This window comes from Quercus suber, unplaced genomic scaffold, assembly GCF_002906115.3.
Source record: "Quercus suber isolate HL8 unplaced genomic scaffold, Cork oak 2.0 scaffold_652, whole genome shotgun sequence".
Taxonomy (NCBI): Eukaryota; Viridiplantae; Streptophyta; class Magnoliopsida; order Fagales; family Fagaceae; genus Quercus; species Quercus suber.
In genome coordinates this window covers 273,324-290,981 of record NW_027070093.1, presented here as the reverse complement: position 1 = coordinate 290,981, position 17,658 = coordinate 273,324, and the positions used below count along the sequence as shown (strand labels likewise).

Genomic DNA, 17,658 nt, shown 5'->3' with positions numbered 1-17,658 from the left:
GATTCAAAGAGCCTACTCTCTGATGAAACAAGGGCTTGGTCAGTTCATCGGGATATAGAACAGAGATGAGAGACCCACAACAAAGAGACCAACGAAAAAGGGGGAAAAAAAAGGGGGAAAAAAGGGGAGAGAACAGAGAGGAGAGAGCGAAGAAAGCGAAGAAAAGGGGGAAAATAAACTAGTGAAGGATATAGATCAGTGATGGTAGAGAGGAAATCGGAAATCACAACCACAACCCACAATCGGAAATCACAACCACAACCCACAACCAAACCCACAATCGAAAATCACAAACTACAACCAAACCCACAATCGGAAATCACAACCAAAACCTACAACCAAACCCACAATCGGAAATCACAACCACAACCCAGACCCACGCCAAGAGAACATAGAGGAGAGAGCGAAGAAAAGGGAGAAAAAAAACCGATGAAGGATATAGATCAATGATGGTAGTCGGTGGTAGCTCATATTCATGAACGGGAAGAAAATAGAGCAACAGGGAAGAGGGAAGCGGAAAGAGAATGAGAGAGTGGAGATGGAGATGGAGGCGGTGAATGCTGAACACTGAAAGAGATGAAAGAGAAATGAGAGTGAACGAGGATTAAAAAATTAATAAACCAATATACCACATCTTACCGTACAGTTGCAAATTTGTGATTGTACTGTTCAATGTTGCAAAAATATAACATTTACACCATTTGATAAATGGGGCTAAACTTGGTTTGGTGTGGGATATGTGCCAAATATTTAGCATTTGGCACATATCCCACATCTGCTGTGGGTGCTCTAAAGCCCCTTTTTGTAGCAAAATGAAACCAGTAGCACTAGAACCGTAATTAGAGATGTAATAATTGCATTACTATCTACTCTGGTGCATTGCTTTCATTTGAAACTTCTTTTTGGATAAAATTCAATTGAAATTTGTCGCTCTTTAGCAAGGAATCACCATTAATTGAAAAAGTGGGTAGTCTTAATATGGAATTTATTACCAATAATTAACAATAGAAGTTTTCTTACTAGTGGCATGTACCTTTCTATAAGGGTGTAAATTTAGCGAAAGGTGCAAGGCAATAAGAAAAAGACAATTTTCAACTCACCTTACACTCAATTGAAAGAGAGAAATGAACTAAATACTTAATTCACATCTAGCCACATGTATGAGTCAAGAGCCTTATAGCTCAAACTTACACCTCCTAGTGCTTTCAACATAGACGTTCAGGGCCACTAGTTGTTGATTTATCAAAATAAATAAATAAATAAATCCTAGTCGCAAGGTACAAGCTAATATCTTACATCTTTCTAAATCGAGTATTGGTCCAACTCGCGTTGTTCCAACAACTGGAGAAATTATAAGATCCACATAGTTGATAAGTAATGTAGTCCACCATTCTATTAAAAAACTGTCATTTGTTTAAAATTGTTAGTTATAAAAAAATTTAAAAAAAAATTAATTACTGACTCATCAATTTTAAACAAATGAAAGTTTTTTAGTAGAATGGAAGACAAATGATGTGGTCCGGTCCACCAGAGGATTCTATAATTTCTCCAACAACTGACAAGGAGCACCTCAGTTTAGGATCTTGCACATTAATTGGCAATCATATTACAACAAAAGCCAACTTCTAATGCCTTCAAATGTATGGGGCATTTCATCATACTCCGCTAACATAGAATATCAGACTCTTCGGATTAAAAAACTATCCAGATCAAAGGTTCATTCCAATTGTAAATGACTAAGTATATGGCGAGAAATAAAAAATCCAAGACAAAAAATCAGAGACATGAAATATTCCTTAACGTTTGTACTTCAATGTTCAAACATACAAGCTTCTGTGATGCAAAGTTGTGAACAGAATATCTACAAATAATCACCACCTATTACTTATGATTTCACAATATCGATTCAGGTCAAATGCTCCTTTCAACTGCACATATCTTGTTTTCTTTATGTACATGACCTATAAAAACCACTATTTAAGTACAAACAAACTCAACAATTCCAAGCATATTATTCTTACATATGGGCTCATGGTTCCACAATGATCTTCCCAGTAGCATGGCCGTCAATACTCTTAGCCCAAGCATCTTCAGCCTTGCTCAAGGAATGCTTCGAGTCAATCACAGTCTTAAGTTTACCTTCCTTCACCAACTTAACAAGATAATCCAGGTTCTCACCCTTGGCACTTAATAATACAGGCAATAGCTGCTTCTTTGAGAAGGTAAGTTTCTTTATAACAAATGTCATAATGGCACCAGGTCCAGGAGTTAAATCTAAGACCTTCCCATCTGCACTCAAATTAGGCTCAAAAGTTGACCAAGGAATATCTCTTGCACAGTGGATCACAGCATCATAATTCTTACCAGATGGGCTCTTCAGAGCTGCCCCATCTGGAGTCTTGTAGTCGAGAACCTCATCAGCCCCCAAGCTCTTGACAAAGTCAATGTTGCGGGCCCCACAAGTAGCAGTTACATGAGTGTTTCCAAGCTTTGCCAGTTGAACCGCATAGTGACCCACACCACCTGAGGCGGCAGTAATCAGAATGTTCCTCTGCTGGCCAGTTCCATCAAGCTTGATCCCAGCCTGTTGGGTGAGGGCCTGGTGAGCTGTAAGACCAGCGATCGGTAAGCCTGCAGCTTCAGCTGCTGAAACTTCAGCTGGCCTAGAGACTGTCAGCCTCTCCTTGGTCACAGCGAACTCAGCTAATCCACCTCCATCCTGTCAATATATAACATGACAACAGACAAAAATAAGTATGGCTAATACCAGCAACTTATATTATCACAGTTGAAATATCCACTGAACAGAAATTCCGCACAATTTGCTACAAGGAATTTTTAACATCATGCAAGAAACCATGCACATAATATCTAAAGCAAGGATGGTCATACCCTCAAAATGTAAAACATGGATGACTGATGAATCAGGAATGGAATGTGCTATATAGATAACCACTGTATGTATCCCAAATCCAGAAGTAGTCTTTCGAAAAAGAACAAATTCAAGGAAGCCTAGGCCAATGTACGTTACAGCCTAGTGAAAAGAATTCACTACTACCCTGGTGAATTAGAAATTCCAGTATACTAGTTCTGAAAATCACAAAATTTTCAACCTTTTCTTCTCTTTTATAATCTTTCTGAAAAGCAACATAGAAAATAAAATCAAAATCTTATATATATTTATATTCCTGGAAAATACCGGGCTAAATAAGGAGTATTAGCCAACTACCTTATTAAATTCTAACTTCTAGTGAAACTATCTATTGAAGTTACATATTAGTCCAGCATTCCACAGCCCAGATAAGTGGCATACACTTCCTATTCCCATTCCATGTGCCACGACAATCCACAATCTAGATATCTCAGTTTTACAGTCCCATATTTCTAGGATAGGTTCCAGAAAATGCATTCGTCAGGTTACTCCCAAACATTTATTGCTGATATCAAACGAAAAGCAACACAGGCTAGTTTAACTATAACAATAAATTAATTTAGTTGATCAGTTGAAGTAGAAAAGTGATGGAAAACAAGGGTTTCTCGTATGGTCAAGCTTCATGGAAGAAGAAAGTGATGATTTGCATCCATGCCTTACTAATTACAATAAGTTTCCTCTGGAGTATTTGATATTCCACATGATTACCATTAATAATTTTACCGTATGAAGCAATTATATTTCAAAATAAATCTCTGTTGACCAGCAGTAGGCATTTCCAACTGTTTTAAAAATTAGCCATGCCACCATTTTATTACTGTGTTGTTCCCTTGCACCTTCAATTAAGCAAAGTTAAGGAAACGTAAATGCAAGATGTAAAGTAAAAATGGAAGAGATTATTATTGTTCTTAATCTAAATTACAGATTACAATTGATGCTTTGTATTTATACAGCCCGAACTAATTAGCCATTAGGGAAAACAGAATAACAACTCTCTAACAAATACAACCAATCATCATGTAACATGTGAGCTGAGCTTGTAACTACCTGCCTTTCTATTTTGCACATGATAAATGCCAGCTTCTATTAAATAATCAATTACAATTTCTGGAAGCTACAATCATCATGTAACATGTGTCACTACTGTCCATTTCTTAGTTTTAGTTAATGGATCTTCTGCTGGTTTTTTTTTTGGAAGCTAACGAGGTATAAGTCAAGGTGATCCATTGTCTCCTCTTCTCTTCCTTTTGATTATGGAGGTTTTAAGTAGGATTCTGAAGAAAACTGAGGATAGTGGTCTTATTTTCCACCTTCTGTTTGCTGATGATACCATTCTTTTCTGTGATGCTTCTAGAGAGCAGTTGCTTTCGATTAGGTTGGCTTTGTATTGATTTTAAGCTTTTACCGGCTTGAAGGTGAATATGGAAAAAAGCAAGATTGTCCCGATGGGGGAGGTGAGTAACCTTCACACTTTGGCTAATATTCTTCAATGCAAGGTGGGCAGTTTGCCTATGAAATATTTGGGTATGCACTTGGGTACTCTGTATAAGACAGTCTCTATTTGGAATCCTATTTTGGAGAGGATAGAGAAGAAGCTTTTGGATTGGAAGTGACTGTAATTATCAGAGGGTGATAGACTCACTTTGTTGAAAAGTACCCTTTCAAATCTTCCAACATATTATCTTTTGCTATTTACTATTCCTAAAGCTATGGCTGCTAAATTAGAAAGAATTTAGAGAAATTTTTTGTGGGGTTCCTTAGAGGAGTGTTTCAAATACCCTTTTGGTGGTTTGGGAAAATGTGCTTACCTCTTGAGTTGGGTGGATTGGGGATTCGGAAGTTGGTGTCTTTTAATCGGGCCTTATTAGGAAAATGGTTACGGAGATATGGCCATGAAGTTACTCATCTTTGGCATAGGGTTATTGCCATGAAATATGGAGAGGGGAAAGGGGGGAGGAGTACTAAAGTTCGTAGAAGGGCCTATGGGTGTGGTTTATGGCAAAGCAGCATTAGTGAAAGGTGGGAGAGCCTTTCTTAGCACTTGTCTTTTGTTGTGGGTGATGGTTCTCATATTCTTTTTTGGCATGATAAGTGGCTTGGGGAGAATCCTCTCAAAACTCTTTACCCTGTGTTATTTGAGTGTTCAATCAACGAGGAAGCTTGTATTTCTGATGTTTTGTCTTCCAATGGGTGGAAATGACAGAGTGTGAAGCTTAAGATTTTATAGGGATTTCAATGACTAGGAGTTAGGGGCATCATTCTCTTTTCTTCAATTTATTCAATCTCGGATTCCTTGGGGTGTTGGAATCAACAATCTTTGTTAGGGCCTTAATGGAAGCAGGTTTGATACTCGGCCTTTCTACCATAAGATTTGGATGTTCCTACTTCTATTTTCCCTTGGAAGGGCATTTGGAAAGCAAAAGTTCCTAAAATGGTGGTTTGTTTAATGTGGACAGCAGCTCATAGCCAGATTTTTACATTAAATAATCTTATGCTTTAAGGTTGCCCATTGGCAAATCGGTGTTGTATGTGTAGTTGTAATGAGGAATTTGTGGATCACCTTNAAATAAAAAAGAAAAAAAGAAAGAAAGAGGAGAAAGAATACAGGTTCGTTCACGATATGAACAAAGAACAACAAAAAAAAGAAAGAAAAAAAAGAAAAAGAAAACAAAGAAAATAGGAATCAAGAAGCTATGGTAAGAGACAAGAGAATTATTTATTTATTTATTTTTTTATATAATAATATTACTCTTTTACCTATCAAAAAAAAAAAAAAAAAGAGACTAAGACTCCCCATTTACTTCTTCACGCATTGTGTCAATGTCAGGTAGCAACATGTCTTGGATTCGATTCGATTCTCAAAGGAATATTTTGATAGCAGGTTGAAATGACACATTCAGAAATGTTGAATAACTTAGATTGAAATTTCATGTTATATTTGAGGAAGCAGATGGATTTTGGAGGTTAAATGGAGGACACGGGTTGCTGCATTTCCACAGTTAGATTCTCTATTCTGGTAGATGGGGCGGTTTTCTTTTTCAGTAGTACTTGTAGGTTACGTCAGGGGGATCCTTGATAGCTTCCTTTGCTTGTTATGGTGATGGAGGTTTTTAGTTGTATGACTAACAAGCAATCAAGGAAGGGATAGTGTCAGGTTTTCAAGTTGGTAATGAGAGTTATGGAGGGTTACTAAATTCTTATCTTCTGTTGAAGGATGGTACACTAATTCTTTGATTGGTGGACCAGAAGGAGATTAGCATGATTTAAGAAAATTTATTTGTCCAAATGAAGCATCACATTGGTTAAAAGCACATTTAGGGTTACCTACATACTTTAAGTTTTTTTTGTTCCCAAACTAGTTTGTGTTGTTAAGTGGTTAGAGATGTGGCAAAAGGATTTTCTGTGAGGTAGTATAGCGGAGGAGGTGTAGTATGACTTTAGTTTGGTGGACAATTTGTTCCCCAATTCAATATGGAGGTTTAGGTAGTAAGAAGCTTGGCATTTTTAACCAAGGTCTTCCAGAAAATGGCTTTAGCATTATGCTACAGAAAGGCGTCTTCTTTGGAGGGTCACTGGGGCAAAAATATTAGGAGATTTACTGCCATTAGTATTTTGCTGGGGTTAGGGGTGCTCATAGGGTGAGTCCAGGGAAGCACATTAGTTGTTGGAGACGTGTGTTGTGCGGGATAGGAGCCACCAGTGTTTTTTACATGATTTATGTTGTGCAGATGTGCATTTTAAGTTTTCATCCTTGAATTGTTTTCCTTTTCAGTGAATAGAGATGCCACTATAGTATAGTATATTCATAGTTTGTTTCAACAGAAAACATTTTTGGAACAAAGCAATGTCCCCTTCTATGTTTCAGAAATTAGAAAATACCCCCCATTCCGTTACTCTCTCAATTAAACCTAATAGAATATTTAATTCCTGAAACATTCCATGGTGCAAAGTCTAAAATACTGTCAAGAAAATATGAAAATACCTGAAAATTTTCCAGTGTCAAAACAGGTAAACAAAACTCAGGTAAATCTCTTGAAATAAAAAAACCGGGTAAACCAAAACCTAGATTACAGAAAAAAAATTATAAAAACACCCAGACCAAAAATTACAACAAAAGTCAAGGACTTGAAAATCCCAGATCCAGTACGAACTTTCTCATTTCGCCTCATGTAATCCCCGTCCATTTCAAACTTAAATCCACAATTTATATTTCACGCATGAATCATTCTCCAAATAAAATAAATACGGAATATATATATATACACACACGCATATATATATATATATATAAAGAATTAAATAAGAGTGGCTGCCAGCCATTCCCCCCAACCAATAAGATATTTATCCCTGCCAAACCTACCTTGTTACACGGCAGAAGCACACAGGTACATGTGAACTCCCCAAATATTATATTTCCCAATGTTCTCAAATTTCAAATCTCACACCTTCTCCCTCCATCAAATTGAATGAAATTACACCCTCATCACCGTAAGCCAATGACAGAGAACATCAATAGAGAATAGTCAGAAAACCAACAACTTTGGCTTCATCTCAGCAAGAGATTGACCATATGGGGTTTCAAGAGACTTCGAGAGATTTATCTGGGTTGTGTTTACCCGGGTTTGACACTAGGAGTATTTCGAGTATTTTCATATTTAGTTGGGGCTATTTTAGACTTTGCACAATAAAATATGCTAGAAATCAAAAGATTCCGTCAAATTTAACTGAAATGATATAGGAATGAGTGAATTTGCTCATTTCCAAGACAGAGAGGGGGACATTGCTCTATTCCAAAGATTGAGGGGGAAATTGTGAACTACCCCAACATAAAGGAGGAACTTCTTTTTTTCCCTTTTTAAAAAAACTAACCGATTTTCTTGTGTTTGATTGAAACCTTGAAAATGACCCAGAAAAAACTTTTTATTATTTGGCTTGCATAGAAAATCATTAATAAATCCAGTAATTTCATGAACAAGATAAATTTTTTTCTTTTTTTTGGTTACTTTCTTGGAGTTTTCTTTGATTGGGAAAGAAGTCTATTTCTTGTCAATGAAAAAAATTGGCATTTGTTGTCTACCAAGGAATGGAATTTAAAACCTTACATATCAACAGTACAAGAAAAGGATTAGTTGGTTTTGGCCCAAGGTCGTACCACATAGAGCAGTGGAGTAAGTACTATATGGTTCAGGTTTTAGGATGTGCATTGATAGAGAACTTATTTTTCCCAAATGTGCTAATATTCCCCCTTTTTTAAAGGATTAGTTGGTTTTGGCCCAAGGTCCTACCACATAGAGAAGAGGAGTAAGTACTATATGGTTCAGGTTTTAGGATGTGCATTGACAGAGATAACTTATTTTTTCCCAGATGTGATAATATTCCCCCGTTTTTATTTCATTCTAGTTAATGACATGGGAAGGGGTGAAGAAAATTAGAGATTTAATATAATCACTGTGACAAATCACACATCTTCCCTTCTTTTAATTTGACTTTTTAAAATTAGAATTACTTTGAAAATATAAAGAATAAAAGTGGGTTCAACTTCAGTGAAACTCAAAACTCAGGACAAGGCTCTAATTTAAATTATTAAGATAAGAATGATAACAGGATGGCATATAAGTTATTAATAGAAGGAAATATAAAACCAAAGGAATAAGTATGAGTTCTCACAGCATGGCTAATCACAGCTACAACTTTGTCACCAGCTTTGAAACTTTTGACTCCTGGTCCAACCTCTACGACCTCTCCTGCCACATCAGTACCTTTTCCAACAGAAAATATGTTCAGCAAAAGGTAGAGATGGAAGACTTCCCAAAAATTTGCAACAATCAACCATCAGCAAGAAGTTCAGTTCAATAGATATATAACTAAACTACTCATTGGTTAAAAAATTAATACCATTTATATATGATGTCTGTATGGTTATAGAATCGTCAGCACCACATGAATGACATAAATGCATGTTTTGGCTTTCAAAGTTCATAATCTTAAGGCTATTTCAGGCTTTTATTGAAGGAGATGTCACATGCTCCTACCCTTTTAAATCGACATAAGTAGTTGAACTATAAAACCCATACAATAATAATAAGGTGGTCTTCTTCATGCCATATTGAGTAGCCTGAACCAGCCAAGTCGCTGATGCAGAACACAAATAGGAAAATAGGAAATAAAATTTCACGAATGGAACAACCATACAAAACCTGGGCAAGAACAACTAGAATTTGCCTGCAAACCCTAGGCATCAACACCTAAGAGCATTTGTCATCACCAACTAAGGGCATTTGTCATCATCATAATATTGTTCTTATTCAAATTATACCGTCTTTCACCATTAAAGGATTACAAATTAAATGGTTTTAGGGATTATACTAAATATGGAAAACATCAAATCAAATCCCTTAAAACCCTCACCACTAAAACCAAATTCAAAATTTAAAAGAAAAATTAATTTTACATTCAAAAATAAAATCTTAGACGATTTTAATGCTCCCTGCATCAGTCACCCAATTCTTTTTTTTTTTTGATAAGTAACGACAATTTTTTTAAAAAATGAAAAACAGCCAACCCGAGTACATTGGGAATGTACCATGGGAGCATAAATCAATAACCAAGATTACAACGATCAAGTAAAACAAGAAGGGAAGAACAAGAAAAATGACAAAAGACCACACTCCAATCGAGGAGAGTGTGTAAAAAGAAAGACTTAATCTCTAACATAGAGCATTCACATCTCTCAAAGCTTCTAGCATTCCTTTCACGCCAAATACACCATAACAAGCAATGAGGCACAATTCTCCACAACTCAATATTTCTATGCCGACCAAACATACCCTGCCAAGACTCAAACAACTCAATAACCTTCTGAGGCATAACCCAATGAATTCCAAACAAACAAAACACCAATGACCACAACTCACAACCAATGGGGCAATTCAAACTAACTTGGAGAAAAAATGGTGTAAGGAAGCACTTTTATTCTAATTATTTTATAATTATTGGTAAGTTACACCATTTAAAACAGAAACCTTGTCCTCCATGAAGTCATTTGAGTTAAGCACATTAAGAAAACATTTTTTACATGTAATGAGAAACACATCATAGCATGGTGCTGCAAGCATGGGATTTGAAAGGGAGGATAAGAGCACAACATTCAATCCTTGTGCCCTGGAAAAAGAAAGAAAAAAGTAGAAAATTCCCTATTGGTATCTGCTTGCATCTGCGGGTATTGAAGAAACATGTATATGCATCCTTGTGATTAATACACAAATTGCCACTAAAGAAGCATCCATAAAATACTGTCATAATTTTTTTCTTTATAATTTAACTTGAACAGGGTATCTACAAATTTTATTATGTGTTCAGTCATGCTTAGCACTTACTATTTGTCAGCATATTTGTCAAAAATTAACTGTTAGAGACTTCGATATAGTAACACGAAATCAAAAGTCAACTTATGGCTTAACTCAGCTTCACAAATGTCAACGAAATGTATGTATTAAACGACTTCCCTAGGTAAAAAGTTCTTCGCAAAAATGTTCTGTTAATGGAACCACACACAACAAAGAATTACCAGGTATGTGAGGGAACTTGCGAGGCATAAAAGGCCGCAGCAAACCTTTCTGAATTTTCCAATCAACTGGATTTAGACTAGTTGCTTCCAGTTTTAGCAAGAGCTCGTCCTTCTTTGGAATGGGAACTGGAACTTCAACATGCTGCAATAAATGTGAAATATATTTATCTTTAAAAGCACCTACAGGTACACTTAACATAATTTCAAAGAATTCTAACGCTATAGCTCTGTAAAGCAAGCAGCAAATGCAAGGAAAATATTTACAGAAAATAAAACCACAAAACTACAATCACAACTTTAAGTTTCCAACTAGAAAGATTTTGGGACCACAAGCTGTCACTAAGTTTCCACAAAGGCTATGATTAACCATTCTAAGACTAGGGCTTCTAAGGAAGTCAAAGAAGAATGACGTACCGACAAGGTGCAGCCACACAATAAAGTTGTTAACAAATATCATAATCACAAGATGGGACTTTCACTAGCAAAAGCTTCCCTACCCAAAATTACAATCAGAACTCAGACCAAATAAAGGAAGGAAATTTATATAAACATCACGGATCATTCATTAAATTAACCCTTTATGCATTCCAACGCGAGCCTGATTTCAGCCACTTAAGCTTCATCATCATGAGGAACAATATTGTAGAGGTGAGATACCTGCATTATAGTCAAATCATATACTTCACCTAGGTAACATAACCCTAACTCTATTTCCAGTAACCACAAATCCAATTCATTAAGGTATGAGGATCCATGCTATTCCAAAACTACATCAAAGCAAATTCAATTTTTTTCTCAACCTGAAGTCCCTGGTTCTTCATTTTTTGTCAAACAAAACCACATCGGAGCCCTTAGTTCTTCTCTCTTGAGGTTTGAAGGGGGAAAAAAACAGAACTTTGACATAATCTTCAACTTGTCATCACTAACACAGACCAGGCTAAAGAATGATTCTATTATTTATTTTAAGGTATGTACCTGAAATCTGCTTACTCCTTTCAATAGCTGCAGGGATGAAATTAACTCACAGAAACATGAATTTCAACACATATATGAGTTTTATAATTATAAAATATATAAATGATAAAAATAAATAAAAAGAAGAAAAAAAAAAGCAAAAAAATATCTAGACAATATTTGGATATAATGTTCCTAAGAAAATGTTATATCAGTCAATAAATCCTTCAAATAGCAAGTTTGATGACAAAATACGGCACTGCCCATATTGGACTATGCACATTAGTAGTACTAATAGAACAGTTACTTCTTGATGATGCATCATCAAATGCGTGATATATTTGTTACCACACACAGGAATCTAATTTCCTTGCATTCTAAAGTTTGTAAAGGTTGTACTCATACTCACAAACAGATATGTATAATGTAAAAACAAATGCTTCCAAATGATAAGGGTAGGAAAGAGAAGATGAAGAAACAAGAAAAAAGAATTAGAAGGAAAGGGGTGAAAAAGTTCGCAGCATAATATCCAGCATTCTAGTATTATTCTTCAAGGCTCCCCACATACAGAAAGAGCTTTCTGCAACAAGCAAAGCACCAATAACTTACTCTTTGGACCGTGAAGTGATCTGTGTAACTCAACCACACCCCCCCCCCCCCCTCCCCCCCCCTCCTTATTACATGCATATCCCCAATCTTTTTCCTAACATAAAATTTCAGCTTTGTTAAAAAAACTATAGTTATTCAAAAATATTCAAGATGACCATGTATGCTGCTTTATTCATATGGTTTTCTAATATACACCCAATTCAATCCCAGATGCCGATTTGGCTTCACATGGGTTGGGTTGAGCCTCCGAGGATGACAATTCTGGCTGCGGGTGAGGGCAGCATATTAGCAGTGACTACAGACTCAAACAATCACACTCCAGTTGGGTGATGAAGAAATTCAAGGGTTTTAGTTAGTTTCTGGGTGTTCAATATAATGGTTTTGAGGAGGACTTCTTAAAGTTGTTTAGTGCAGTTAAAGCAAATCTGGAGGATGAGAGTCTTGATCCTAGCCTAAGAAAGTCTAAAAAGGTAATTCAGAGACAAAGGGTTCCAGAGAATTAAAGAATTTTATAACCAATGTAAATTATGAGGCAGGCAGCTCCAGAAGAGAAACATCTAATAGCAGGTGGCAAGTACAGAGCTATGTATTTGAAGCATCAAACCTTGAATATGTGGGCTGAATGATCCTTTTGAGAGATTGAGAGTCAGTAATTTGTTGAGAAGCTAGTAAGGCAGTCATCATGTAGATTGGCTGTCTGTGGATTCTGTAGGGGCCTCAGGTGGAATATTGTTAATGTGGGACAAGAGGACTATGGAGAAAGTAGATGAAGTGGTAGGAGATTACTCTTAGCCATGTTGTTTCAAATTGGCGTCTTCTGGTTTTGAGGGGGCATTTTCTAGGGTTTATGGACCTAATCTTGACTCTGATATGAGATTACTTTGAGAAGAGTTAGCTGGGTTGTTTAGATGGTGGGAAGTACCATGCAATGGTTCTCTGATTTCATTTTCTCTCACGGTCTGGTGGCTCATCTTCCTATGGAGGGTGGAAATTTTATTTGGTCCAATAGTCTTTCTCATTTTAGTATAGATAGATTTTTGCTCACCCTGTCCTTAGAGTAGCTTTTTTCTTTGGTTACCCAGAGGTGGCTACCACAGCTATTGTCTGATCATCAACCTATTTTACTGGTATGCACTGCTGTACAATGGGGGCTGAGTCAGTTTTGATTTGAAAATATGTGGCTTAAGGTGGACATTTTTGTAGATAAGGTGAAAGGTTGGTGAGATTCCTATCAGTTTAACAGTTCCCCTAACTTTGTTCTTGCAAATAAACTGAAGGCCTCGAAGCTTGATTTGAAAAAGTGGAACATCTGAGAGTTTGGTAATATTACTCGACAAAAAGATTGCTTGTTGTATTGTATAGTATTAACTCAATGGATGAGAATGAGGAGACTAGAGTGTTCCTGGATGATGAAAAAGTGTAAAGGGAGAAGGCCAAAGCAAAGCTTGAATGGATCCTGTTGATGAGAGAGATTAATTGGATGCAAAAATCAAGAATGCTCTTGAAGGAAGAGGATAGAAATACGAAGTTTTTTACACAGGCTTGCGAATTCACATCATCAACATAATTTTATTGAGTGATTACTGGAAGATGGAGAGGAGCTGAAAAATAAAAGACTAATAATGAGAAGATTGTGGATTTCTATAAAACTTTATACTCTGAACTGGGCATTTGACGTCCTTTATTGGATGGCCTAAATTTTCCAGCCATTAAGTTGGAGGATTCTAATGGCCTAGAGAGGAATTTCATGGAGAATGAGGTTTATAAGGCGGTGTCGAACATGAATGGGGATAAAGCACCAGATCCGGATGGTTTCACAATGGCTGTTTGCAAAGTTGTTGGGGATGTTGTGAAGGAAATGAGGGTCTTCTATCATTTCCATGGGCATGGCACCTTTAAGAAAGGCATTAATGCCACGTTTATCTCTCTTATTCCAAAAACACCTGGGGTGATCAAGATTAAGGACTTTCGTCCTATTAGTTTGATTACAGGGATTTACAAGATCTTGGCTAAAGTTTTGGCAAACGAGTTATAGTTGGTACTTCATAAAGTGGTGGCAGTTCCTCAAAACGCCTATGTTAGCAATAGGCACATTCTGGATTCAGCTTTAATTGCCCATGAATGCTTAGATAGCTGTCTTAAGTCAGGAATACCAAGGGTTTTGTGCAATCTAGACTTGGAGAAAGCACATGACCACGTAAACTAGAATTTCTTGGTGCACATGCTTCATCAATGTTGGTTTTTGTCTAAAAGGAGACATTGGATTTATTCATGTATTTCCATGGTTCAACCTTTTGTGCTTGTGAATGGTACCCCTAGAGGATTTTTTTCATAGTTCTCAAGGGTTGAGACAAGGAGAGGCAGTTGGCTGGTTGGAAAGGATGTATTTGTCTAAAGGGGGAAGTATTACATTGATTAAAAGCACGTTGTCTAGACTACCCACATAACCCACCTACAATTTATCCTTGTTTCCTATCCCTAGTGTGGCTAGACATATAGAGAAGCTACAAAGAGATTTTCTATGGGGAAGGTTGGGAAATGAATTCAAGTACCACTTGGTGAGTTGGATGGATGTATGTGAGCCACTCCAAAATGTGGGGCTAGGCATTCAAAATCTGGTTCTCTTCAATCAGTGTTGTTGGGGAAATGGCTATGGCTGTACACTCTGGAGAGGGAAGTGCTGTGTAGAAGGGTCATTGACACAAATTATGGAAGTATGTGGTGGGCCCCCTGCTGGTGTTCCAATAGCGAACAAGGGCCATATGGGGTTTGCCTCTGGAAGAGCATAAGGAAGGGGTGGGATACTTTTCGCCATTGTGTTAGTTTTAAGGTGGGGAATAGTTCTTCTATTAAACTCTGACATGATCCTTGGTGTGTAGGACCTCCTCTAAAGGAGATGTTCCAAGAGCTCTATGGAATTGCTCGATACAAAGATGCATCAATGGCAAAGCTAATTTCTTTCTCGGGGATAGCTACCACTGAAATATTAACTCCATTCCATTGGTTTAAGATTGGGAGTTAAGAGTTTGCTTCCTCCTTTATGGACTTATTGTAATCTGGAGTGTAGAAAGGGGAAGGGGTGGATGAGCTATGGTGGAAACCTGCTTCCCAAGGAATTTTTTATGTTAGATCCTACAATAAAGTTTTACAATCCCCTTCCCAATTATCTTTTCCTTAGAAGACTGTGTCAAGTTCCAAAGTGCCTTCAAAGATCAATTTCTTTGTATGGACGGTGGCATTGGGTAGAATTTTGACTAATGAGAATTTCAGGAAGCATCAGCTTGTTGTTATTGACTGGGGTTGTATGTGTAAGATGGCAGGGGAGACTATTAATCATTTACTCTTGCACTGCCCTATAGTCAGAGAGTTGCAGAGTATGGTCGATGGTGTTTACACTTTTTGGGATATCTTGGGTTATTCCCAAGGATATAGTGGAGCTTCTAGCTAACTAGCAAGGCAAGTTTAGTAAACATAGAAATAGGATTTGGAACATGTCCTTCTTCTAGACTTTGTTTGGGAGGACAAATGTGTCAGTTGTCTTCTTTTTTTTACTTCTTTGTCTGATTTGCTTGATAGATGTAGTTTTTATGCCTCTTGTTCTGTCTGTTCTCTTACTTACCTTAATACATGTCATGTATGCTTTGGCCTTTTGTATTGTTTTTTCTATCAGTGAAATTTATTACTTATCAAAAAAAAAAAAATGCACCCAATTAATATATTAATCTTCTACAACTTTTTTTGCCAGACATTTAAACCCAATTATTCCAAAATTTTGAATAACTCAAGTTTAATGAATTTGACAGGATCCAAGTATCCACTATTCAGATTCCAAAATAGCCATGTTCAACTGCTAAAGAAAGTACAATCACATGAACCTTGCAGCCTAAAAAAATGTAGGCGCCTTCGCTAATTCTACATTCTGGACTTACTATACATTGAACAAAATATTTACCCTTGATTAGGTTTATACAGGTGGTACACTCAAACAAATACAAAGGAATCCTCTTAAAAATTCTACTCCATAATATGAGGACTCAGTTTTCTCTGTGTTCCTGTTTAAAAGAAGATTTCTTCCTGGCTCGGTCATCTAAAAAGCCCTTCAACCATTCTTGGATTTGAAGTTTAGATTCAATTAGCATTTCCCAAAAGCTCGTATATGAAGGAGATCTCTAAAGGTCAAACATGGGAGTACAGAAACTATGAGTTTCTGTCATATCTCCAATGGATAAAATTTATAAAGCAAACCTCCGAAAACTTTCAGTGGTAACTTTTCATAGTTTTATTAATGACTACATTATTATATGAGAAGTAAGAACACTATTGATTAAACCACATAATCCCCCCCACCCCCCCAAAAAAAACCAACTTGTCACTTACAGAGACAATACTCATCCCTTCTTAAAATTCTTATTTTATTGAAATTCCAAATTTTGTGAATTGGACAGGTGGACTTTGGATTTCCATCACAAGTGACAATTTCCTTATCTTTTACTCATAAGATAGAATAGTGCTCAACTTTTTTCTTCTTTTTCTTGATAAGCAATGATGATAATTGACAAGGCTATATAATATTGCCCATCATTGTCATCACCTAACACCAAACTACAAAATATTTTATACAAATGAAATCATTTTAACCCCTGATAACCCAATTTCATAATAAGTCCCCAATAAAAAATTTCGTTACAAAAAAATAAAATAAAATAAAATAAGTGCTTCAATTAATTTTCACACATAATAAAAAAAAATAAAAATAAAAACAAAGTTAAGCCACTTGATAAACAAGCCAAAAAAGGGTCACCTATACACATCCTAATTCTTCCTATTTTTTTATCTTGGCCTCGTACTAAAGCACATGATGAACCAAAAATGATTTGAAAACAAAGGCACAGAATTAAATAGAGTGGTGAAATGGGTCTTGAATTTAACCCTCATACTATAATCTTAATTTGCAAACTGCAATCTTTTTTCAAATCTAAAAGTTCAAATTTAAACACAAGTAATCAGCAATCATGAAACTTCTCACAAATATGGATAAACCCAGATGACAAAATTCAATGGTGATTGTAAAAATGAACAACGAATATGAAAATAACCTTCAAACCAGATGCTCCTCCACCGTAGCCAAAGTACTGAACCGCGTGCATAAGCTTTCCTGCCATACTCACAGATAAGAGGGTCCACAGACCACAGTTTTTTATGTCTGTGTGTGTATGAGAGAGAGAGAGAGAGAGAGAGAGAAACGGCCTAGAAGTAGAAACTCAAATGTGCGTTGGATTTTGTGTACAGAGAGAGAGGGAATAGACAAACAACCTGTATACATAACACGTTTCCATGAATAATGCCTGTGGCATGTAAACTGGCACAGCTTGTACCACGTCTGGCATACGTGGAGAGTTATGAGCGTAAAGAGATGTTGGTAAGTTCATGTGAGGTCATCTTTTTACCGCTCTTAATTTGTCATATTGACAAATTGTGGCACATTTTTTTATTTTTGAAAAAAAATTAATAATTTACATAAATTATAATTTGAAATTATTATATTTTTCAATTATAAAATTAGTAGGGAAGTGATGAGTATTATGGGTTTGTGGAG

General features: G+C 36.4%; 1 protein-coding gene across 1 annotated transcript; it reads right to left on the bottom strand.

Moving 5' to 3' along the window:
- Positions 1-1,762: 1,762 nt before the first annotated feature.
- On the bottom strand, positions 1,763-17,420 carry LOC112024779 (chloroplast envelope quinone oxidoreductase homolog). The gene is made up of 4 exons (XM_065765780.1): positions 17,159-17,420; positions 10,500-10,641; positions 8,600-8,691; positions 1,763-2,719 (listed from the first exon to the last, which is right to left on the bottom strand). The coding sequence occupies exons 1-4, from the start codon at positions 17,222-17,224 to the stop codon at positions 2,030-2,032; spliced, it is 990 nt and encodes a 329-aa protein (XP_065621852.1). The 5' UTR covers positions 17,225-17,420; the 3' UTR covers positions 1,763-2,029.
- Between the last annotated feature and the right edge of the window lie 238 nt (positions 17,421-17,658).

What these genes read in the sequence shown, in the direction of transcription:
- LOC112024779 (XM_065765780.1), bottom strand. Translation starts at nt 17,224, where the DNA reads ATGGCAGGAAAGCTTATGCACGCGGTTCAGTACTTTGGCTACGGTGGA. An exon ending in GAGGAGCATCTGGTTTGAAG is followed by an intron (nt 10,642 to 17,158) that starts GTTATTTTCATA and finishes CATTTATTGCAG; the next exon opens with CATGTTGAAGTTCCAGTTCC. An exon ending in CAAGTTCCCTCACATACCTG is followed by an intron (nt 8,692 to 10,499) that starts GTAATTCTTTGT and finishes CTGTTGGAAAAG; the next exon opens with GTACTGATGTGGCAGGAGAG.